Source organism: Dipodomys spectabilis, unplaced genomic scaffold (assembly GCF_019054845.1).
Source record: "Dipodomys spectabilis isolate Male_0828 unplaced genomic scaffold, ASM1905484v1 ptg000119l, whole genome shotgun sequence".
Classification (NCBI taxonomy): Eukaryota; Metazoa; Chordata; class Mammalia; order Rodentia; family Heteromyidae; genus Dipodomys; species Dipodomys spectabilis.
Genome location: NW_024870796.1, coordinates 2055070 through 2080151, shown reverse-complemented (window position 1 = coordinate 2080151; position 25082 = coordinate 2055070). Strand labels below are relative to the sequence as shown.

Genomic DNA, 25082 nt, shown 5'->3' with positions numbered 1-25082 from the left:
TTAACCTACCAAATCCTGGAATGTCTAAAACACATGTAACACCCTTAGTTCAATATAGTGACAAATAATCACAGAGCAACAGAGGAAGTAACGTATTCCAGGTCACATTACTGAGTTAAAACCACTGTCCTCCAAATACTGTCCCAAAATTTCACCATTAAACTAATGAAACTCTATCCTTTTAGGCAGATGTGTATGTAAAACTATCTCCATTAAGATGTATGAGGATGCATTTTAGTGAAAACAGTTTGTTTGCATGTATGAAAATGGAAAAATGAAATTTGCTGAAATTGGGGAAGGGAGAGTGGGATAAGGAGGAAGTAATAGATGGGATTTGGTTGAAGCTGGGTGACGGTGGCTCACCTGTAATCCTAGCCAGCCCAGGCAGGAAAGTCCATGAGACTCTTATCTCTAATAAAAACCACTAGAAAACCAGAAGTGGCGCTGTGGTTCAAGCAGTAGAGCACTCACCTTGAGCTGAAGAGTGCAGGGTTAGCGCCCAAGCCCAGAGTTTAAGCCCCACAACCAAACAAACAAACAAAAAAAAAGAAGATGGGATTTGGTTGATTTGGTTAATTGTATGCATGAATGGAAATATCACAAAGGAACCCATCTTGTACAACTAATGTATGCTAGTGAAAAATATAATAAAGCTGGACACCAATGGCTCACATCTAGCTACTCAGATGGCTAAGATCTAATAACTGTGGTTTGAAGTTAGCCCAGGGAAATAAACCTTTGAGATTCTTATTTACAATTAACTAGCTAAAAGGTGGACTGAGCAGGCACTAGTGACTCATGCCTGTAATCCTAGCGACTCAGAAGGCTGAGGTTCAAGTTTGATGACAGCTGGGACCAACAAATCCAAGAGACTTAAGTTAACCAGTAAAAGCAGGAAGTGGAGGTGTGTCTCAAGTGACAGAGCAGCGTGAGGTCCTAAGTTCAAGCCTCTGTATTGGCACAAAAATGGACTGGAGTTGTGGCGCAAGTGGTAGAGTTGAAATGTTGATGGAGACACAAGGCTCTGAGTTTAGGCTCCAGTAATGGCACCACACTCATACACTCTCTTTCTCACACACACACATACACACTTAAGAAATAAAATGAGGGCTGGGAAGGTGGCTCAGTGGTAGAGCACTTGCCTTGCATGCCTGAGGCCCTGGGTTCCATTCCTCAGCACCATGTAAGCAAAAAGAAAAAAGCCGGAAGTGGCGCTGTGGCTCAAGTGGTAGAACGCTAGCCTTGAGCTGAAAAGGCCCAGAGTTCAGGCCCCACAGCCAGACCCCCAAAAAAAAAAATCAGAAAAAAAGAAATAAAATGATGGGGGCTGGGAAGGTGGCTCAGTGGTAGAGCGTTTACCTTGCATGCCTGAGGCCCTGGGTTCGATTCCTCAGCACCACATAAGCAAAAAAGAAAAGAGACGGAAGTGGCACTGTGGCTCAAGTGGTAGAGCGCTAGCCTTGAGCTGAAGAGCTGAGGGACAGCACCCAGGCCCAGAGTTCAGGCTCCACAACCGGACCCAAAAAAAAAAAAAAAGAAATAAAATGATCTACATTAAGTAACACATAGAAATTTACTATTTTCTCAGCAATTTACTATTTTTCTACCTGAATCACACCATAAAATTAAAACTATGCCATAAAAAGTTCTGTAAATGATATTATTTATAAAGAAATTTGTAAAGTCATACAATAAATATGTACCTTTCATGTCCTTTGGCTGTATTAATGGCAATTCAGGGAAATGGAATTCCTTCCTGTCACATCTGGAAAAATTTAGCTTCCTTTTGTTCCCATTTGCTATTTGGTCATTTTGACTTGTTCGCTCATTAAAAACACCCTTCTCCATTTGGTTCTAAAGAAATAGATTTAAAGAAATTGTGTAACTATTTTGCGTAACTATGACTAACTTACAATTGCTAGTCATTTGGATGTAAAATCGAACAATTATTCTCATAATTAAGAAGTGGATTAAAGCCTGGCACTGATGGTTCACATCTGTAATCCTAGCTACTCAGGAGGCAGAGATCTGAGGATTTCAGCTTGAAGCCAGCCCAGGCAGGATAGTCTGTGAGCTCTTACCTCCAATTAACCATCAGAAAACCAAAGTAGAGTTGTAGCTCAAAGTGGTAGAGGACTAGCCTTGAGCAGAAAAGTTTAGGGTCAGCACCCAAGCCCTGAGTTCAAGAGTTCAAGCCCAAGACTGACAAAATGGAGGAGGAGGAGGAAGAGGAAGTAGATTTAAGTCCAGGCTGTAATCCCAGAACTCGGGAGGCAGAATCAGGAGGATTGTGAATTCTAGGCCAGCCTAAACCACATAGCAGGATTGTCTCTCTCTAAATACATTAATATACACATACATACAAATAAAAAATAGAATACTATTAAATATATAAGTAACTTTTTCATTATATGTAATATTCTGAGAATAATAGTTTCAACCTTCAGAACCACAATCTTACTTTTATAATACTATTCATTGTACTTGACGTTGGATTATTTACTTCAGTTCAGTTTTGTCAAAAATTTACTTTTTTTTGTCGGTCGTGGGGCTTGAACTCTGGGCCTGGGCGCTGTCCCTCAGCTCTTCAGCTCAAGGAGAGCACTCTACCACTTGAGCTACAGCGCCACTTCCGGTTTTCTGGTGGTTTCTTGGAGATAGGAGTCTCACGGTCTCTCCTGCCCGGGCTGGCTTTGAACCGCGATTCTCAGATCTCAGCCTCCTGAGTAGCTAGGATTACAGGCGTGAGCCACCAGCGCCCGGCAAAAATTTACTTTTTGATATATAAAATGATACGGTTTTTGGACCCCAGGATTGATTGATTGATTGATTTTTGGGTCCAGTCATGGGGCCTGAACTCTGGGCCTGGGTGCTGTCCTTCAGCTCTTCAGCTCAAGGCTAGCACTCTACCACTTGAGCCACAGCGCCACTTCCGGCTTTTTTCTTTTTGGTTATGTGGTGCTGAGGAATTGAACCCAGGGCCTCAGGCATGCAAGGCAAGCCCTCTACCACTGAGCCATCTTCCCATCCCATGGACTCCAGGATTTAGACCCAGGAAAGTTAAAAGTAAGCAGTCATTATGTGGAAACATTTTTTTTTTTTTTTTTTTTTTGAATTCAGGGCCTCAGCACTGTCCCTGAGCTTCTTTTGCTCAAGGTTAGTACTACTTTTGGCTTTTTCTGTTTCTTGGGTACTGAGGAATTGAACCCAGGGCTTCATGTATGCACTCTACCATTAAGCTACATTCCCAGCCCTCTGGAAACTTTTTGTGTTGATTTTTTTTCTTTTCTTTTTTTCTTGCTGGTCCTGGGATTGAATTTAGGGCTTGGGCACTGCTTTGAGTTTGTTTTGCACAAGGCAAGCTCTCTCCCACTTGAGCCCAGCACTAATGTCCTTTTCTGAGTAGTTCACTGGCGATGAGTCTCATCGACTTTACTGCTGGGGCTGGCTTTGAAAGGTGATCTTCAGATTTGACTCCTGAGTAGCTAGGACTACAGGCCACCAGTCCCTGGCTAATTTTCTTTCTTTTTAATGGTATTGGGCTTTGAACTTAGGCACCTGTATTTGCTAGGCAGGTCACATGCTATATATCAAATTACAATATAGTAAATTAACTAAAACTGAGCCAAATGGAAGAAGGATGCTTTAAAATGTGACCTATTTTCATATCTGAAAGAAAAAAAGAGAGCTGGCAATGCAGCTGTGTGGTTGAGCATGTGTTTAGCATATGTAAAGCCCTGGCTTTGGTCAACAGTGCCACAGAGAGAAAGAAACAGAGACAAACATGACAGAAATAAGCAGAGCACTGAAGGCTCACACCTACAATCCTAGCTACTCAGGAAGCTGAGATCTGAAGATCACCATTCAGAGCCAGCCCAAGCAGGAAAGTCTGTGAGATGCTTATCTCAAATTAACCATTGGAAAACTGGAAGTAGAGCTGTGGCTCAAAGAGGTAGAGTGCTTGAATGAACAAGCTCAAAGACAGTACCTAGGCCCTTAAACCCTATGAACAACAACAACAACAAAAAGATACAGAGAGAAAAATTAAAAGCATATATTCATATTTTTAAATGTTATAGCCCAGAGACAGAGAAAAGGAAAAGGGATCAATGTTAAAAAAAAGGCCATTTTTCAATGACTAGCTTCTTGCCTTACTTGAGTTGGAACTGTGTCCTCTTGTCTGGTATTAGATATAACTTGTCCAGTAGTTTGTTTCTTTTTTGCTCTTTCACCTAACCTATTATTTAAAAATAAATAAGAAGTTAATAGAACTCCCAGAAGTATCTATGTTTTAGCTTAAGGATGAACAGGGCTAGGGATATAGTTCAGAGGTAAAGTATTTGTTTAGCATGTACAAAGCCATGGGTTTAATCCTCAGCACTGTGAAAATAAATAAATAAGTCTAATAATATTTTTCTGGATATGGAGGTTGAGGCAAGAGGAACACAAGTTCAAGGCTAGCCTAGGCTACATAGTAAGACTAGTCTCCAAAAAAAAATAAGTGAATAAGTTACACTATAGAAGTCTACTATGAGAACACTGAGTACCAAAAACAACAATCATTTGGAAGTACCAAGAGCTCCAGAGGAGCCTAGTGCATGCCACCTCTTTTCTTTGTAAAAAGTACATGGTCTCACCTCTGATACTTTGTCATAGCAAATAACAGAAAACTAAGACACCAAGATACATGGATACTAGAATTTAGGACATAACACTGCTTCAAAATGGGAGATATTTTTCTAAGGATTTTTTTCCAATGAAAAACTTGCAAAACAAAGACATCAGAGAAAAATTAAACATATTTATAGCCAAGAAAAATTAATTCATTCCATAGCATTCATAAGAACTATTCAGTAATGACCTGTTATATAATTATAATTTCAAATAGATGCCTGTAACTTAATTTACATACAGACACTAAGAAAACAATTCTTTAAAATACCATATGCAGGAACACAGTATTACTCAAGTCTCTTTGCTGTTACAGCTCACCTTGGATTAGAGTGAGGGAGATTTGGATTTGGATTTGCAGCCATGAAATTATTGTTTGTAAGGTTGATGGGTGGCATTATCATACAACCTCCAGCATATGGATCTTCTTTCATACCATTAGTGTTAGTGCTGGGATTGACAGAGTTTGGTGATTCAATGATTACAGGTTTTGTATCTAAAGATGTAGCATGAGCATTGTCAACTGCATCCTGTTGATGATGAACACCTTCATATTCTAACTTTTTCAGTTCTGAGGTATCTCCTTTTCCTCCTTTGATTTTAAAAACCCTCACTCTAATGTCCTTACTCTTTTTCTCTTTTTCTGTTTCCTGGAACAAATTGAAAATCTGAGTGAGTCATCAGAACAGCTATTTTTATCTCTCCAGTGCTAACTAGAATATAGTTGAAATGAAAATTAACGTACCTTTCCAATGTGGGAATTATTTATTACTGTATTGTTAAGGTTTGTTTTTCTTTCCTCTCTCATATATTCATTTTCTTTAGGAATATCCTTTGTCTTCACAACTGAATTGAGTTTTGCTTCTTGTAGTAATTTAGCTCTCAGCTCTGGTAAGAATCTGAGAAAAACCAAACAATTTCAAACAGTAAACTTTTCATTTATGTAAGTACTTTTATCTCTACTGAACAATTTAATCAATTAATGTACATTTTAGGTACAGCATAAATAATGCTGTATAGTTATAACCCATGACAAGAGATGGCATAATTTGGTGATTTTTTTTGTGTTTTTTTTGGTGCTAGTCCTAGGCACTGTCCTTGAACTTTTGTGCTGAAGGCTAGTGCTCTACCACTTGAGCCACAGCACCATTTCCCAGCTTTTTTTTTTTGTTTATGTGGTGCTGTAGAATTGAACCCAGGGCCTCATGCATGCAAGACAAGCACTCTACCACTGAGCCATCTTCCCAACCCCCATTTTCTGAAGGTTTAATAGTTTGAACTCAAGGCACTTTTACCCGTAATAGTAAAATCTTTCTTTTTCTTTTTCTTTTTGTTGGTCTTGGGGCTTGAACTCTGGCCCTGGGCGCTGTCCCTGAGCTCTTCAGTTCAAGGCAAGAGCTCTACCACTTGAGCCACAGCTCCACTTCCAGCTTTCTGGTGGTCAACTGGAGATAAGAGTCTCATGGACATTCCTTCCCGGGGCTAGTTTTTGAACCGTAATCCTTAGATCTCAGCTTCCTGAGTAGCTAGGATTATAGGTATGAGCCACAGGCTCCAGGCCATAATAATAAAATCTTAATATCTAAATACCAAAGGAATCATTTTAGCTTAATAGAGTTGATAGGACACAAATTTCTTATTTAGTTACTGATACTTATCAATGGCACTTTCATCAATAGAGTACTACCTCATTTTTTGGTTTTACAGCAAAATTCCTATCATTCTTGAAGTTCTAGTTACTTTCAAAGATCCACTTTCGGGGCTGGGAAGGTGGCTCAGTGGTAGAGTGCTTGCCTTACATACATGAGGCCATGGGTTCAATTCCTCAGCGCCACAGAAAAAGCCAGAAATGGCACTGTGGCTCAAGTGGTAGAGCACTAGCCTTTGTCTGAAGAGCTGAGGGACAGTGCCCAGGCCCAGAGTTCAAGCCCCACAACTGACCAAAAAAAAAAAAAATACACTTTACCCTATTCTACCTCTAATGGCAGTTCCCAGACTTTTCTATACCTAACTTTAATTCTATATCTATTTTATAACTAACCTTAAGTTGGTATATGTTTTTCCAACTTCATGTCCATAGGTCAACTGAATGACTTTGCAATAAATGAGAAACTTTTCATTCTATATTTTTTAGCACTACAGAGGTTGGAACTTGGGGACTCATGCTAGTTAGACAGGTGTGTTCTACTGTTATGCTTTCAGCCCTTCCTGTTTCTTTTTTTTTTTGGTCGGTCGTGGGGCTTGAACTCTGGGCCTGGGCGCTGTCCCTCAGCTCTTCAGCTCAAGGCGAGCGCTCTACCACTTGAGCTACAGTGCCACTTCCGGTTTTCTGGTGGTTTATTGGAGATAGGAGTTTCACGGTCTCTCCTGCCCTGGCTGGCTTTGAACCGTGATCCTCAGATCTCAGCCTCCTGAATAGCTAGGATTACAGGCGTGAGCCACCAGCGTCCGGCTCCTTCCTGTTTCTTTCAAAACCTGAATATAAACATTTTTTAAAGAAGTATGACTAATTTCAATCAACACTGAGCATATAATAGACAGTGTGGCACCGAAAAAAGGGTTTTTCTGTGCTATCCTGGGGCTTGAACTCAGGGCCAAGATGCTATCCCTGAGCATCAGTGTTCAAGGCTACCACTCTACCACCTAGGCTACAGCTCCACTTCTGGCTTTTTTTGTGGTTGACTAGAGAAAAGATTCTCATGGACTTTCCTGTCCAGGCTGGCTTTGAACTGTGATCCTAGGATCTCAGCCTTGTAGGCCTGAGCAAACAAATGAGTAAATAAATGTTTACTAATTCGTATATTTTTGTTGTTACATTAATTTATTTAGCAATTCTTAGGCTAGCAATATTTCTTACTAAAAATACCACATTCATAATATGCTTACTTTTCAACAAATCCATCTCTAGTAAAATATTCATGATGCAAAAGATCATTAGATGATATCCTTTCAGCAGGATCAATTTGTAAACAAGCCTAGAAAAGAAAAAAACATTTTAATAAATGAGTTGTTTTTATTTGCATATATTAGTTGTATAGAGGTGTTTTATTGTGACTTTCCACACACATAAAAATATATCCAAGTCAACCTTACCTATTAAAATAAGTGGGTTCTTAACAGAGTATAAACTTTGATAAAGGATTAATTCCCCAGAGCTAAAAGACTTTCTGGAAAGATAGAATTAGATCTGATTATTTACTTCTCTAAGAAATTTGTACTTGTAAAGCTTTATTACTGGTTAAATGTTCTATGACTCTTGCCAAAACAAAGGTCAGTCTTTTTTTCTACTATAAATGACAGAAATTGGGGGTTTAGAAGTGTAGCTCAAAGGTGGAGGGTAGAGTTATTTGCTTAGTACATGCAAGGCCCTGGGCTCTATCCCTAGCACTTTAAAAAAGAATAATGATACATGGAATTAACAGAAATTATTTAGTTATTTGATCCTTATATCAGCCCAATATGAGAATTTGAGTTGCTTGCTCACTGTGCTGGCCTATTATTTGAGCTACTCTACCAGCACAGCTTTTTGTTGATTATTTTTAAAAAGGAGTTCTTGGACTTTTCTGCCCAAGATTGCTTGGAACCATGATCCTCCATTATCTCAGCCTCCTGAGTAGTATTACAGGAGTGAGCCACCAACACCTGACAACCTTTCTGTAATTGACAGAATGACTGATTGTTGGTCCTGGAGTTTGAACTCAGGGCACTGTCCCTAAGTCTCTTTGTGCTTAAGGCTAATGCTCTACCTCCTAAGCTACAGTGCACCACTTCTGGGTTTTTTTTTTTTTTTGAGTAGTTTACTGGAGATAAAAGTTTCACAGGGACTTCTGCCAAGATTGGTTTCAAACCGAAATCTTCAGCTCTCAGCTTCCTGAGTAGCTAGGATTACAGGTGTGAGCCACCAATACCCAGCTGTTTTATTTTTGTTCTGGTTCTGGCACTTGAACTCAAAAACTGAAGGCTGTCCCTTAGTTTTTTTTTTTTTTCCCTCTTAAAGCTATTACTGTACCACTTGAGCCACAGCTTCATTCCCAGCTTTTTGGTAAATTGGAGATAAGAGTCTCAAGGACTTTACCTCCCAGGCTGGCTTCAAAACCATGATAGTCAGATCTCAGCTTCCTGAGTAGCTAAGCTTACAGGCAGGAATCACTGCGCTTTTCTGTAATTTTTCAACAAATGGAATTTCATTTAAGTAATATTTTAAAATTGTATTATGATTTATACAGATTTCTCAGATACAAATGCTTAATCTGTTAACATACATGAACCATATCTGCCAACAATCCATTAAGCTTTGGGTATTTTTTCCTTGCATTTTGAGGGTGTTGAACTTGAGGAAGTATCACCCCATCAAAAATGGGACTCTTGGCAAAGATACTCTGCAAGTGAGGTGTCAAATTGCCTGAAAAGAGACAAATATGGATATAAGAAAAAAAGAAAAATATACAATCAAAACAATGAAATTGGTATGTGATCTACATTAGATTACTGAAAACAAAGAGAAGGAAGAGTAACATTTTTTTTTTCTTTTGTGCCTTATCTGGGGCTTGAACGCAGGGTCTGGGAGCTGTCTCTGAGCTTTTATGCTCAAAGCCAGTGCTCTACCATTTGAGCCACAGCTCCACTTCTGGCTTTTTTTGGTAGTTAATAAGAGTCAAATGGATCTTCTTGCCTAGGCTGGCTTTGAACTATGATCTTCAGATCTCAGTAGTAGCTAGGAGTAGCTAGGATTACAGGTGTGAGCTACCAGCACCCCGGCATTTTTAGCTTTTTCTTTTTTGGGGAGAGGAGTGTTTAATACTGACCAAGAAAGTACCTGAATGTATTTATTTGTCTTGGTGCTTAAACTCAAGGCCAGAGTACTGTCCCTGATGTTTTTGCTCAAGGTTAGAATTATACTACTTGAGCCACAGTTTCACATCAAGATTTTTAGAGGTTAATTGGAGATAAAGACTCTCATGGACTTTCCTACCTGAGTTGACTTCAAACCATATCCTCAGATTTCAGCCTCCTGAGTAGCCATCAGCACCTGGCTTTTTCAGTTTTTTTTTTTTACATTGAACAAGAAGTACCTGACCATTCATTCATTTAATTAATTAATTAATTGATCCTGGGGCTTGAACTGAGGGCCAGAGCACTATCCCTTGTGTCTTTTGCTCAAGGCTAGCACTCTACCACTTGGGCCACAGTTTTACATCAGGAGTTTTGGAGGTTAATTGGAGATAAAGAATCTGATGGACTTTCCTACCTGGGGTGACTTCAAACTATGATCCTCAGATCTCAGCCTCCTGAGTAGGATTACAGGAATAACCCACTAGCACCTAGCCTAAACAAAAACTTAAATAGTTGGGTTGGATGAGATTTTTTTTAAATTTTTTATTTATTTTTGTCAGTTGTAGGGCTTGAACTCTGGGCCTGGGCACTATCCCTGAGCTCTTAAGCTTAAGGCAAGCACTCTACCACTTGAGCCACAGTAACACTTCAGGTTTTCTGGTGGTTTATTGGAGATAAGAGTCTCATGGACGGGGCTGGGAAGGTGGCTCAGTGGTAGAGTGCTTGCCTTGCATGCATGAGGCCCTGGGTTTGATTCCTCAGAGCCACATAAGGAGGAAAAAAAAGCCAGAAGTGGTGCTATGGCTCAAGTGGTAGCACACTAGCCTTGAACTGAAAGAGCTGAGGGACAGTGCCCAGGCCCAGAGCTCAGGCCCCACAACTGGACCCAAAAAATAAAAATTAAAAAAAAAAAAAAGAGTCTCCTGGACTTTCTTGCCCTGGCTGGCTTTGAACCGTGATCCTTAGATCTCAGCTTCCTGAGTAGCTAGGATTATAGGTGTGAGCCACCAGCACCCGGTGAGATAGTTTTTTTTTTAGTAGTTAGCTATATAAAACTTACAAGTAGTTGGAGATAAATAGTCTGTTATTTGCTAGGTGCTAGTGGCTCATGCCTATAATCCTAGCTATTCAGGAGGCTGAGATCTGAGGATCTAGGTGTAATGCCAGTCTGGTTAACCACCATTAAACTGTGGCTCAAAGTGGTAGAGTGCTAGCCTTGAAGCATAAAAGCTCAGGGATTGCTTCCAGGCCCTGAGTTCAAGCCTCATGAAACACCAAAAAAAAAAAAAAAAAAAAACAAAGAAAAGGAAAAAGAAAATCTGTTAGTTGCTCAGAAACCATCCTCATTAACAAAACAAAATACAGAGTAGATAGCCAGGTAAATAATTTATTCAAAATATATTTAAATCAGACACCTTGTATTCATATACTGTTTTGTGGAATGGGAACTTCTTTGTACAACTACTTAAATATAATAATAAAAACTTAAAAAATCTAGATTCTTCATGCAAAATAAAAAGAATATATTTAATGACAAACTGAATATTGAAAATACAGTTGGTGAGAGTTCATTTGATAATATATTTTAACTATTCAAACATTTTTTTTTTTGGGTCCAGTCGTGGGGCCTGAACTCTGGGCCTGAGCACTGTCCCCAAGCTCTTCAGTTCAAGGCTAGCGCTCTACCACTTGAGCCAACTTCCCAGCCCCTATTCAAACATTTTTGTGGTTAGCCTTGCCCCTAGTGTAATTAAAAAAAAAAAATAGTTCTGAGATGGACATAGGAATGAAGGGAAGAAGGATGAGCAAATGCAGTCATTATAGCAAATGTACATTATGTAAAAAATGAACTATGTAACTTGAGGGTAGGGACAATAGGGGGAAAATGAGGGGAATAAAAGAAGGAGTAACATTGACCAAGAAGCATTTTACTCATAAACTGACTTATAACCTCTTTGTACAACAACAATAATAATAATGTTAATAATAATAATACATTTAAAAAATAGTTCTGAATGAAGATCTTGAAGACCTCTTTGTCTGGTGGAAAGGCTATTCATAAACATGTAGTTTCAGGATTAGGCAGAAGTCCTTTGAACAATCTAAGTGAAATCTGGGTAAATACTGATTTTACAATATGTCAGAGTTTTGAGGCATCACATTTTTTTGTGTCTTGTTTAAAGTTCTGCTATGTTATTGTTAGAAATGATTCTAGTTCTGTCATTTTACAGCTGAAGAAACTGTATCTCTAATTAACCATAAAAAGCCAGAAGTGGATCTGACTCAAGTGGTAAAGTGCTAGCCTTGAACAAAAGAGGTCATGGACAACACCCACGCCCCGAGTTCAAGCCCCAATACTGGCATACACACAAATAAAGTTCTTGTTTAGAAGTTCAAATAAGGGTTGGAGGCGTGGTTAAGTTGGTAGAGTACCAGCCAGTGAGCAAAAGCTCTGAGTACCGAGTCCCAGTCTCAAACCTAAAAAGAAAAGTAGTGCAAATATTTGTAGAAGCTAGCTTGATTTTTTGCTTTTTCTGCAGTACTGAGGACTGCACTCAGGGTATTGTGGGCCTTGCACTTGTCAAACAAGTGTTATCCAACCCCAAAGCTAGTATTTAAAACTGAAGTATATTGTTATTGTACTATTTTTCTTAGCATCAACATCTGCCTTCAATATTTGCATTTGCATCCTGGTAAATTAGATAGATAGGTAGGTAGACAGAAAAAAGTTTTGTGTTGTGGGGGCTGGGAAGGTGGCTCAGTGGTAGAGTGCTTGCGTTGCATGCCTGGGGCCCTGGGTTTGATTCCTCAGCACCACATAAGCAAAAAGGAAAAAAGCCGGAAGTGGCGCTGTGGCTCAAGTGGTAGAGTGCTAGCCTTGAGCTGAAGAGCTGAGGGACAGCGCCCAGGCCCAGAGTTCAGGCCCCCACAACTGAACCCCCCCCCCCAAAAAAAAAAAGGAAAAGAAAAAGTTTTGTGTGTGTGTGTGTGTGTTTCAGTCCTGTGGTTTGAACTCCTGTGGTAGATAGAAAAAGGGTGTGTGTGTGTGTGTGTGTGTGTGTGTGTTTCAGTCCTGTGGTTTAAACTCCTGTGCTGTACCTGAATTTTTTTGCTCAAGGCTAGTGCTCTACCATTTGAGCCACTTTTGCCTTTTTGTAGTTAACTGGAAATCAGAATCTCATGGACTTTCATGTCCAGGCTGGATTCAAACACTGATCCTCAGATTAGCCTCTTGAGTAGTTAGGATTGCAGATGTGAGCCACTGGCAACCGAATCAGAAAATATTTTTTTGTAAAAGCAGAATCTTCTGGCTTCTTTATCAGCCTAAAGTGTCATCACCTATCAAAACAATAGGTTTCCTTTATTCATATACAGAAAAGCTAAACTTGAAAATCAAGCAGTATTGATCTGGCAATGTTTGCTTTAGACACATAACAGATATTTCAGTATTACCTACCTACTTTTAAAACAATTCTATGAAGTAAATCCAAATCAGAACTGCTGGGAAGATAGGGATTTCCAGTGGCCATCTCAATGATCATACAGCCCAAAGCCCAAATATCCACAGGTCTGAAACAAACCAGAATGACTGTCATGCAGAAATATAATCCATTGTAGGGTTGAGGATGTGGCTTAGTGATAGAGTGCTTGCCTTGAATGCTTGAGGCCCTGGCTTCGATCCTCAGCACCACATAAGCAGAAAAAGCTGGAAGTGGTGCTGTGGCAGAGTGCTAGCCTTGAGCTGAAGAGCTGAGGGACAGTGCCCAGGCCCAGAGTTCAGGCCCACAACTGACAAATAAATAAATAACTAAAAAATATCCTTAAAAAAAAAAGAAATAGCTGGACGCCAGTGGCTAGCTACTGTAATCCTACTGTAATCCATGTTACTCAGGAGGCTGAGATTTGAGGATTGTAATTCAAAGCCAGCCATGGCAGGAAAAGTCCATGAGACTCTTATCTCCAATAAACCACTCAGAAAACCGGAAGTGGTACTGTGGCTCAAGTGGTAGAGTGCTAGCCTTGAGCTGAAGAGCTAAGGGACAGAGCCCAGGCCCATATTTGAGCCCTGTGACTGACAAAGGAAAGAAAGAAAGAAAAAAAGAGAGAGAGAGAGAGAGAGAGGGAGAGAGAGAGAGAGAGAGAAGGAAGGAAGGAAGGAAGGAAAGAGGGGAGGCGGGGGGAGGCTGGGAAGGGATGTGAAGGGTAAACAAAGGAGGAGGCTGCAATGCTTGATAAGAAATGTACTCATTATCTTGCCCATGTAATTGTAACCCCTCTGTACAGTATGTTCACAATAAAAAAAAAAGAAAGAAAGAAAGAAGGAAGGAAGGAAGGAAGGAAGGAAGGAAGGAAAAGAAAGAAATAATCTATTCTAAAAATATTGCTAGCCAGGTGTGATGATACCTCCTGCCAGTAATCTTTTTTTTTTTTTTTTGGGTCCGGTTGTGGGGCCTGAACTCTGGGCCTGGGCACTGTCCCTCAGCTCTTCATCTCAAGGCTAGCGCTCTACCACTGGAGCCACAGTGCACTTCCGGCTTTTTTCTTTTTGCTTATGTGGTGCTGAGGAATCGAACCCAGGGCCTCGAGCATGCAAGGCAAGTGCTCTACCACTGAGCCACCTTCCCAGCCCCTCCTGCCAGTAATCTTAGCACTTTGTTGTCCGAGACAGGAGAATTTTAAGTTCAAGGTCAACCTGGGCTACATAGCAAGTTCAAGGCCAAGGCCAGCCTGGGTTACATAGTGAGACTTTTCTCTCAAAAATTTTTTTTGTAGTCCTGGGGCTTAAACTCAGAGCCTGGGCTTCTTTTGCTAAAGGCTGGCACTGTACCACTTGAGCCACAGTGCCACTTCTGGTTTTTTCTGTCTGTGTGGTATGGAGGAATTGAACCCACGGCTTCATGCATGCTAGGCAAGCTCTCTACCACTAAACCACATTCCCAGCTGGTTATTTGTATTTATTTGTTTGTTTATTTAATCAGTTGTGCTTGAACTCTGGGCCTGGGCGCTGTCCCTCAGCTCTTTAGTCAAGGCTGGTGCTCTACCACTTTGAACCACAGCGCCACTTCCAGTCTTCTGGTGGTTAATTGGAGACAAGAGTCTCACAGACTTTACTGCCTGGGCTGGCTTTGAACTTCGATCCTCAGATCTCAGCCTCTTGAGTAGCTAGGATTACAGGCGTGAGCCACTGGTGCCTAGTCAGTTATTTGTATTTTAGATGACTGTTTTACATGAAGCCAAAATCATGATCCTTTTAAAGACATGAGCACAATTTAAAAGAGAATACCATTTTTTCAGGAAAGCAAATGAATTTAAAATCTTTATAGGCTATAGAGGCTATAAGTAAACTGAAGAGGCAGCTCTGTCAAGGGTGTGGCACAGCTTAAAGCAAGCATGGACACGTGTGAGGATGTTTACATAGGTCTCTTGTAGATGCAGCTACCTGAATCTGAGTAAATCGTAGTAACACGGTCTACAAGGTTTTGCAGTTACAGATAGCCTGTTCTAAGTCCCAACCCAGATACAGAGAGAAAAAGAAAGGTGTAGGAAAAAGAGAGATTCCAGGGAAAAGGCCAAGTAGGTTACCCAAAACAAACATACTTTCCATAAGTCGTATCTTTTAACACTAGTTCTGGAGCTCTATACCAGCGTGTAGCCACATAGTCTGTATAAATGTCCCCAGGACCTGCTAGTGTTCGTGCAAAGCCAAAGTCACAGAGTTTAGTAATTCCTGACTGGGATACTAAAATATTTTCAGGTTTTATGTCTCGATGAATAATCTAAAAAAGAAACAGAAAATGAAATTTTATTAAAAATGAGTTTTGTTTCTAGAAAAATCTCTCAGAAATTATACAGAGAAAAAAATCTAGCTAATTAAGATAGAGAAGCTATATTCATGTCATATGTAAATGTAATTACATACTTTCAATTTTTGTCCTAGCTATCCCTTCAAAATGAAATGAAGCTGAGTGCTGGTGGCTGGCACCTGTAATCCTAGCTAACTCAGTAGGCTGAGATCTGAGGATTTTGGTTTGAGAATCCTGCCTGGGTACCAAAAAAGCTGGAAGTAGAGCTATGGCTCAAGTGGTAGAGCATTAGCTTTGACAAAAAAGCTCAGAGACCACTCCCTGGCCCTGAGTTCAAGCCCCATGGTCAGCACACATACACACACTGTCATTGGCAGATGCTCGATACATATGTTGAGTAAATGAATACAAAAAGAAATAAATATTTCTTCCCCATAAAGTGGCCAAAACTTGCACTTATATAATGGCTGTTTTTAGCTAGGAATTGAACCCAAGGTTTTATACAAGCTAGATGAGCATTCTACCACTGTGCTAAGTTCCCAGCCCCCCAAATATCTATATTATTTGCCAGTCCTGGGGCTTGAACTCAAGGCCTAGGCACTGTCCCTGAGCTTCTTTTGCTCAAGGCTAGCACTCTACCACTTGAGCCACAGAGCCACTTCTGCTTTTCTGGTGGTTAATTAGAGATAAGAGTCTCATGGATTAGTCTGGGCTGGCTTTGAACCGTGATCCTCAGATCCCAGCCTACTGAGTAGCTAGGATTATAGGCGTGAGCCATCAGTGCCCGGCAATACATGATTGTAATTATCACATAATACAGCCTTGGTTCTAGCTGGCAAGAAAATTCCAATCTGAAATTTCAGTGGCTTTCACAACCATATTTTTCTCTCCCCTCACTTTTTTTTCTATTTTATTTATTTAATTTTGTCAGTTGTGGGGCTTGAATTCTGGGCTTGGGTGCTGTCCCTGTGCTCTTCAGCTCAAGGTGAGCGCTCTACCACTTGAGCCACAGAGCCACTTTCCCCTCACTTTGTTTTATTACCATCAATTAATCCTTTAAGGGAGCTTTATTCTGACATGTCCATAAACACATACAATGTACCTTACTAGACATCCCGCTTCCTCATAATCATCTCTTTGATAATACATTTTAGTATCCTATACTTGCCTTACAGTTAATTATGTTCTCAAAAAATGTTTCTTGGTTCTGTAACTACCATATCCATGTTCAAGATGCTATTAATATTTACAGAAAAAGAATCTTAACAACCTTCATAAAAGTAACATGATATTTAAACAGCACTAGAATTTATATTTATCCTATTTGGCTTACTATGAGGCACTTACATTATTATTGTGAAGATAATCAACTGCTCGAAGGATCTGAAAGAGGTATTTTCTAAGTCGTTTACTCTCTAGTCCATGACAATAATGTTGTAACTCATCTAATACTGTGTGGTCAATAAATTCAAACACCAAATGAATTTTCCTTTTCTGTTTAAAAACTTCAATAAGATTGACCAGGTTTTCATGACGAAATTGCTATTAATGACAAAAAACAGATTTTTAATAAATCATATCAAATATAACTTGTATACATAACATCTACATAATTTTTTAAGGAAACAAATATTCTCAGCTCCTTTCTTCCATGCATATCAACAGAAAATTTTCAATTGATACACATTCCTTTTTTTTTGTCAGTTGTGGGTCTTGAACTCTGGGCCTGGGTGCTGTCCCTGAGCTCTTCAGCTCAAGGCTAGCACTCTACCACTTGAGCCACAGTGCCACTTCCAGTTTTCTAGTGGTTAATTGGAGATAAGAGTCTCATGGATGCTCTTGCCCAGGCTGGCTTTGAACCGTGATCCTCAGATCTCAGCCTCTTGAGTAGCTGGATTACAGGTGTGAGCCACCGGCACAAGGCCATTCCTATTTTTTAAATTATAAGTAAAGTGACATTTGATTTCTTATTAAAATTAACTTAAAGCTAGTATCTTGTAATTTGGTATGCTGCTGAGAAATATCTTGATATCTTTTAACTTGGCTTGTGGTTAAATTTAATATCTGAAATTTTTAAAGTCCTTATATTTTTCTTGTTACTTTTACAGTTGGTGTTGTCATTTGGTGTTTTGACACAGAGTCTTGCTATGTAGACCAGGCTAGACAGAAACTCACAATCCTCCTGCCTTCACCTCTCCAGCATTGGGACTGCCCATTTATTTTGTCTTCTGCTAGGGTTTGAATCCAGAGGCTTCTTTCTACATGCTAAGCTGGGTTATACCTCCAGACTCTAGCAAGCTATTTGAGGTATTTGAAAACAGGTCTGTGTTTTTAAATGAGCATGAATTCCAACATTACTAATTGTATGGTTTAAACTTACACAAATTAATTCTCTAATTTTGGTCCTAAACTCTAGTGAACAAACCATTAGTTCTAGGGGGCATTATAAATTCATTAGATTATAACAAGAGAATATAAAAATATGTAGAAAAATTTCAGAAATGTGAAATATCAAAACATGCAAAAAAGTAAGAACTTATCTTTGATAATTTTCATTTATTGTCTGTACTATTCTCCCTAATAACAAAACAACTTTTATCCCAGCCACTAAGAAGGCTGAGGATAGGAGAACAGGATCTTGAGGCCAGCCTGAGAGGGATCTTTAAAAACAAAAACAAAGATGACAATAACCAAAAAAACCCCGCAGGTACTGGCAATTCCTTGTTAAAAATAATTGTGAAATGTCAAAAATATGCATGACTATCAGCTTAGGAAAAAAATGTGCTTACCATTTTATGTTGTGTGTTCAATTTTTTCCAACACTTTGACCTTACTAGAATCAATTCCGAGATAATCATCCATTTTTCCAAATTACAAGAAAAAAAGTATTTGGCTACAAATAATGGATATATTTTCAGTATTGAATTCATTCGAAAATTATATTTTCATTAACATTTTTCTTGCCTTTATTCTAATGGCACAGTATCAATTTTTCTTCTTTTCTATGACTAATGGAGAGTAAAATCCTTGTAATATGACTAATAGAAAAACATGCCAAAATATAATGCCAGATTCTTTTCCTATTTTTGCTCCCAATTTCCCTGTTCAGCAAGATGCCACAGGGCTGCAGTAGTAAAATACTAGCAGCAGTAAAAAGAACTGACTGCTTTGAAACACCATGGTATTAATCCTCTACCTAAGGAAAAGTCCCCGCTTCCTGTTTAGTATTTGTTTTAAAGGCAAAAGCATTGAAAGTAATGAGTATGTATTAGTGAAGATTCACAAAGGGCTTATAAGGAATTAGGCATTTTTCTCAGATAAACCATGAAACTCTTGGAAATGCTTCATTATCTCTTTTCAAGTTGTTTTTATTTTTGCTTTTCTCCATCACTAGACAAGCTCTACAGCTATTCATACTACTTATGCTGTTTGTAATTTAATAAACTACTAACAAAAATTTAACTCAAATGAACCATTTTGGCAATCTTTTTAGATTAAAAATAATCTGATTATGAAGAAAGTACTTTTCTATCTGATAAAGATGCACGAAAAAGCACCTGTTTTCTTCACTGTACAGACTACATTGTCAAGACCATAAAACTTAAAGCATTTAGATCAATTCTAGTAAATAGAATATATACACACTGAAGTATTTTTCAGTCACTGGTTTTGTACCCAATCTCCACAGAATGTTAATGCATCTTTGTCAATCTTTTCCCTAAGCTGATCTCACATGCTTACACTGCCCTGACCTTCCAGGTATTGTTACCTATCTGTAAAAGCCTACTAGATTCTCTCTAGTTAAACAGTTCTGATATCTTAAATTCATCATTCCCAAAAGTGAACTAATTCACAAATATCCCTTCAAATTCCCATCAATTGCAGCAGTAATTGATCTTCAAACATTCCTTTGACTTGCCTATGTTTCTACACTCTCCCATGTTTTTTTTTGTATCATGTTTTAAGTGTATTTACATTAATATTGCTGCATTTTGGAAAGGGCTTTCAAGATATTTGCCATAATTTGTGGATTAAAACAGACTGCACTATTTCACAGCATTTGAATATATTTTAGACAAGGATGCTAAACAAATAATTTTCATTTCTTTACATTGATTTCAAACTTAATTTTCTATTTCTTATAAAATCAAGTTCTGCCTTATTATCCTAAAATGACTTAAAAATCAGCCAGGTAGCCGGGCGCTGGTGGCTCACGCCTGTAATCCTAGCTACTCAGGAGGCTGAGATCTGAGGATTGCGGTTCAAAGCCAGCCCGGGCAGGAGAGACCGTGAGACTCCTATCTCCAATAAACCACCAGAAAACCGGAAGTGGCGCTGTAGCTCAAGTGGTAGAGCGCTCGCCTTGAGCTGAAGAGCTGAGGGACAGTGCCCAGGCCCAGAGTTCAAGCCCCACGACCGAAAAAAAAAAAAAAAAATCAGCCAGGTGCTGGTGGCTCATGCCTGTAATCCTAGCTACTGAGGAGGCTGAGATCAGAGGACTGTGGTTTGAAGCCAGCCCAGACAGGAAAGTCCATGAGACTGTTATCTTTAATTAACTATTAGAAACAGTCAGAAGTAGAATGATGGTTCAGTGGTAGAGGACTAACCTTGTGCAAAAAGCAGCTCAGAGACAGAGCCCAGTCCCTGGGTTCAAGCTCCAGAACTCTCTCACACCAGAAGGAACACATACACACACACCTTTAAAATCTATCTCCAATTTACTGAAACTTCATAAGAAACTTTGTAAGACTCTACAAATGTCTTTTTTTTTCTGCTTTAGTCATTTTGCTACCCTAACCTAAAACTCAAGTTTCTCCCTCTTACCCTAATCCTACAAATCCTTTAAAGCCAAATCCATGTCCCACTTGACTTCCAAGAAACTTTCCAGCCAACAGGACTTTGTCAGTCAACTTGAGACTTAGGAGTTTCATTTATCTTTTTTCTTTTTTTTTGGTCAGTCGTGGGGGTCTGAACTCTGAGCCTGGATGCTGTCCCTCAGCTCTTCAGCTCAAGGCAAGCGCTCTACCACTTGAGCCACAGCGCCACTTCCAGCTTTTTCTGCTTATGTGGTGCTGAGGAATCGAACCCAGGGCCTCATGCATGCAAGACAAGCACTCTACCACTGAGCCACCTTTCCAGCCCCATGAGTCTCATTTTCTATCTACCTTTCTGTCTTTCTGATGAAATCATAAACGTCCTTAAGCCTTTTTACCTCTCAGTTTATAACACATTACCGTGTACAAAGCAGACTTTAAATAAAAAACAAAAACAAAAACCAGTCCTGGGGCTTGAACTCAGGGCCTAGGCACTGCCCCTGAGCTTCTTTTGCTTAAGGCTAGCATTCTACCACTTGAGCCACAGTGCCACTTCCAGCTCTTTCTGTGTATGTGGTATGGAAGAGTTGAACCCAGTGCATACTAGGCAAGCACTCTACCACTAAGCCACATTCACAGTCCTATGTGGAGCTTTTTGGTGGTTAATTGGAGATAAAAGTCTCATGAAAGTTCATGAGTCACTGGCAACAGGCCATTTTAATTAATATTATACTTGAATATTCCTGAATGACTTCACAAGTTGGCCAAAATATTACATTCTACATTCCCATGCACCTCTTTTAACACTATAAAAATACAAAAATGTAAAGATTTTTAAGGGTGAACATCTTAGTCCATTAACTGAAATATTTATATATGTTTATTTAAATTTATAGATTTTGAGGATGGAGAATACGAGGTCAGCCTGGGCTACGTGGAGACCCTGTCTTAGAAAACAGATTAAAGCAAAAGAAGCAAACCTTTAGAAACTTTATTTCTCTCGTGGCAATCTTGTTGACAGATTTTTCTGGTTTCTCATAGAATATCTTAATGGCCACTATCTGCCCCGTATCTTTGTGTTTACATTTCATGACTGTTCCGTAACTTCCCTCTCCCACTTTTCCAAGGGTTTCATACATCTCCATTTTCAAGCCTTGCTTCTACTTCAGAAAAATAAAAAATAAAAAAAAATTTTTTAAAATTAAAAAAAAAAAAAAAAAGGAAAACGTTAAACCTTGACACTTTTATTGATTGAAGCTGGACAGGGTATAGACTCATCTCCTACTTTTAAATCTAAACATAGAAAACAGGAAATTTTGTCCATGGAGTAAGGTATAGACTCAATAAATTCTTACTTTGAAATACAGGAACATGGGGGGGGGGGGGAATAATGTTCTTGTCCACAGAACCCGGGGGTCGGTGGGAGCTCTGCCACCTCGGCGCTAGGGTGCATGTGGAGGCCCCAGTCCTCACCATTAACACGGGGTCCTTCTCCGTCACTTCACCGGGCCCCCCCCTCCACCCCCCTCACTAGCGATCAGCACCACCGAGCACCCCACATTTCCTGTCAGGTCGGGTCCAGTCAGGGCTCCCCACCACAGCAGCCGCCCAAGACACAGGCCCCGAGAGCTCCCGAGGCCTGGTCCCGCCCTCTCCTCAAACCCCACGTCTAAGAAGCCCGGACCCGACCCGTGGCGCTCCCCTCGCCCCACAGTCGACTTCCGTCCAGGCAGGCGCCGCCGCCTCAACCCATTCCGTAGCCCCGCTGGCCTGGCTCGGCGAAGTCCCAAGCGGGACACCGGACACCGACACTACTACACGGGCCAACTCCGCGGGCTCCCCGGCTGCCGGCTCCCATAGCAACGGTTGTGGGGGGGGGGGGGGGGGAGGTGAAGGCTGCGCAAGGCGCCAGTACGCAAGACCGGAAGAACGGCGGGTCCTGACCCGGAAGTGAAAGGAGAAGGAAGTAGAAAGTGGCTCCAGGTAGGCGCTCCGTGGAAACGTGCTCAGGGTGGGGTGGGGGAGGGGGTTGGCTGTCGCAGTTTGAGCGTCCTGAAAGGTTGGTTTTGGAACCCCCCCCTCCCCCCACCACCACCACGGGATGCCTGCATTGCTTGGGGAGAAAGGGAACCGAGGTAGAAGCATGCCCGACCCCTGTGGCAGAAGGCACGGCGACACCTTGTGCTCCCCTCGTCATCAAACAAGACAAGTTGAAAGACTAGACTTGAAGACAAGCCTTGGTGTTGGGCTGGGATGTAGCTTAATAGCCAAAAGGCTTGTCTCCCAAGTGCAAGGTCCTGGGTTCGATCCCCAGTACCCAAAAGGAAAAGACAAAAGATACAGAATCAATTCTTGTGCCTACAGTTTCCCGGGTAGTCCTCAATTCAACCCCAACAGGCACAAACCCTACTTGAACATCCACAGTTTGCCTTTTTAGATATTTCCAGCTCCCAAACTCTATGGGCTCTAGAAAATAATTCAGAAGGTCTTACAACATATGTAGTGATTTCTAAGGGCGCAAGATGTGTGTGTGGGGGGGGGGGGGGAGTTGTTGAAGGTGATGAGAATTAGCTGTAGTGTCAGCCTCCAGTGAAATAACGATATCACTAGAGCTAGTGCTCCAGGAGTGCTGTCTCTATTTAGAGATTTTACCTTTTTTCTATAAAGTGTTAAATGTAAAATGCGAAATCTTGGCAAGTCTTGTTCAAACTATGAAGAAGAATGATATATATATTTTTTAATCCAATGAGTCTCATCCCAGTACAGATATTAAAGTTACACCTGGAAGGCTTTAAAACTGCCCTGCTCAACTGGGCACTGGTAGCTCACAACTGTAATCCTGAGATGTCAGGATCAAGATCTGAAGCCAACCTTGGCTGGAAAGTCAATGACTCTTATCTCCAAGTTAGCCACTAAAAAAAAGCCTGGAGCTGTGGCTTAAGCGCTATGCTTAAGCACTACAGCTTTGGGACGGGGCCCAGGCCCTGACTAACAAAAATAAAACAAAACAAAATGATAATGAGAGGGAACCTGAGAACAAGTAACTTGTCTTTTTGTTGCTGTTGTGTATCTGCAAGTAATGCCAGCATAAATAATGTGCACTGGGACTGGCTGTAAGTTTAATATATTCTTAGTATTTTAAATATTTGAAAGGGGGGAAAAGCATAAACCAGACTGAGTCCCTACTCTGACTGAACTCAGCATAGAGTACTAAATTGCTACAACATAAAATTATAGGTTTAAGACTGCTCTTTCCACAAATAGGTTTATATAGTAAGCTTCAAGGCCAGGGCATTGCTATACTTAATACAGCTGTGGAGTCACCTCTCATTGAGTTTGTCAAAAGTGTTTTATCCATGCTAGGTATCAGGGTTGCAATCCTAGCTACTTGGAAGCTGAGATCAGAGGATGCTGTCAAATCCTGGAGGACAGTGCCTTGGCCCTGAGTTCAAGCCCCAGGACAGGCACAGAAAAAAAAAGTGTTCATTTATTTTGGAAAATAAAACGGAACATTTCTAAAAGTTATAAATTGTTAAACATTATAGAAATATAGATATCTAGGTCTATGTATATGTGTCTATAGCTATATATCTTAAAGTCTTCCTCTTCAGCTATAGGATGGATAAGGATTGTTATGACTGGTAGGCAAAAATTAAAGGTAAGGGGCTGTACATGGTGGCACATGACTACTCCTGGCCCTCAGCCTGAGCAAGTTAGCCAGACTGTCTAAAACTAAATTTTACAAAAAGGCTGAGGAGGGTTGGGAAGGTGGCTCAGTGGTAGAGTGTTTGTCTTGCATACATGAGGCCCTGGGTTTGATTCCTCAGCACCACATAAGCAGAAAAAGCCAGAAGTGGCACTGTGGCTCAAGGGGTAGAGCACTAGCCCTGAGCTGAAGAGCTGAGGGACAGTGCCCAGGCCCGAGTTCAGGCCCCATGACTGGCAAAAAGAAAACAAAAAAAAGGTTGAGGAATGTAACTCAGCAGTAGTGTGTGCCTCACATGTCTGAGTTGCTAAGTTCAATCTCTATTACCTCATAAAAAGTAAAAAGAAAATAATAAAGATAGGAATTATTAGCTTTGATTTAGAGAATCACACAGTGAATATGCAATCATCCTGGGGGCAAGAGTTGGGCAATGTTAAGGTCCTCCTTCCATTTTCCCTTCTAGGGCTGAAGAATTCCCTGTATGTCCTATGAAAGAAAGTGCTGCAGCCAGGCATTGGTGGATCATGGTTAGATCTGGGGATCGTGGTTCAAAGCCAAGTTAGGCAGGAAAGTCCAACTGTCCACCACAAAGTCAGAAGTGGAGCTGTATCTCAAGTGGTAGCGTGCTAGTATTGAGCAAAAAAGCTTAAGGACAACAGCCAGGCCTTGAGTGCAAGCCCCAGAACTGGTACAAAAAAAAAGCTCCAGCCTACCCTCCCTCCTGCCAACAGAACTTATAGGAAAGTTTCAAAGTCAACACTTATGAAAACCCTAGTGGAAACACTTCAGGTCCACTTGCACTTTGCTGGTATAAAAAGCCTGAAGTAAGCTACCTGTCTAGATACATAACTCCACCCACGTCTGGGCTCTCTCACCCCCCACATCTGAATCACTTTTGTGTTTTGATAACTTCCCATCGATTATGCACTGAGATCACACCCTCGCCTTTCTTGACACTAGGTACTTTATTTACCCTAGATAGGTTCACAGATTCACCTTTAGCCTGGAACAAAATAAGACCCTACACTGTTCAAAATGTACTTATTACCTGATTTATATTACTGTAACCCCTCCGTACATCACCTTTTCAATAAGTTTTTTTTTTTTTACAAAGGGGGGAAGGCCCTAAAGGAAAACAAAAAAGAACCTCTAGTTCTTTGGGCTATTTGTCATCTCTGCCCGATCCTGGAAACTCCACTCAAATGGGAGGCACAGACTCTATTGTGATAGGATTTTAACTTCGGGCCTGGGCAG

At 40.5% G+C, this 25082-nt stretch overlaps 1 protein-coding gene across 9 annotated transcripts in view; it reads right to left on the bottom strand.

Annotated features, from left to right (window-relative positions):
- The window catches only part of Cdkl3 (cyclin dependent kinase like 3), a 48016-nt gene extending 26042 nt beyond the window's left edge, over positions 1-21974 (bottom strand). For 6 of the 9 annotated variants that reach the window (XR_006148762.1, XR_006148763.1, XR_006148766.1 and 3 more), the window contains exons 1-10: positions 21103-21647; positions 16656-16850; positions 15103-15281; positions 12962-13074; positions 8934-9073; positions 7558-7646; positions 5417-5570; positions 4993-5321; positions 4156-4237; positions 1704-1854 (exon numbers count right to left, since the gene is read on the bottom strand). Coding sequence is in view for 3 of the 9 variants with exons in the window: in XM_042688849.1 (XP_042544783.1) it covers positions 1704-1854; positions 4156-4237; positions 4993-5321; positions 5417-5570; positions 7558-7646; positions 8934-9073; positions 12962-13074; positions 15103-15281; positions 16656-16850; positions 21103-21267 (1597 nt within the window). In the remaining 6 variants the exon portion in view is untranslated. Of the gene's footprint in view, positions 1-1703; positions 1855-4155; positions 4238-4992; positions 5322-5416; positions 5571-7557; positions 7647-8933; positions 9074-12961; positions 13075-15102; positions 15282-16655; positions 16851-21102; positions 21649-21806 lie in introns of those variants that run through there. The other 3 variants (XR_006148765.1, XR_006148764.1, XR_006148767.1) reach the window with 3 other exon arrangements.
- Between the last annotated feature and the right edge of the window lie 3108 nt (positions 21975-25082).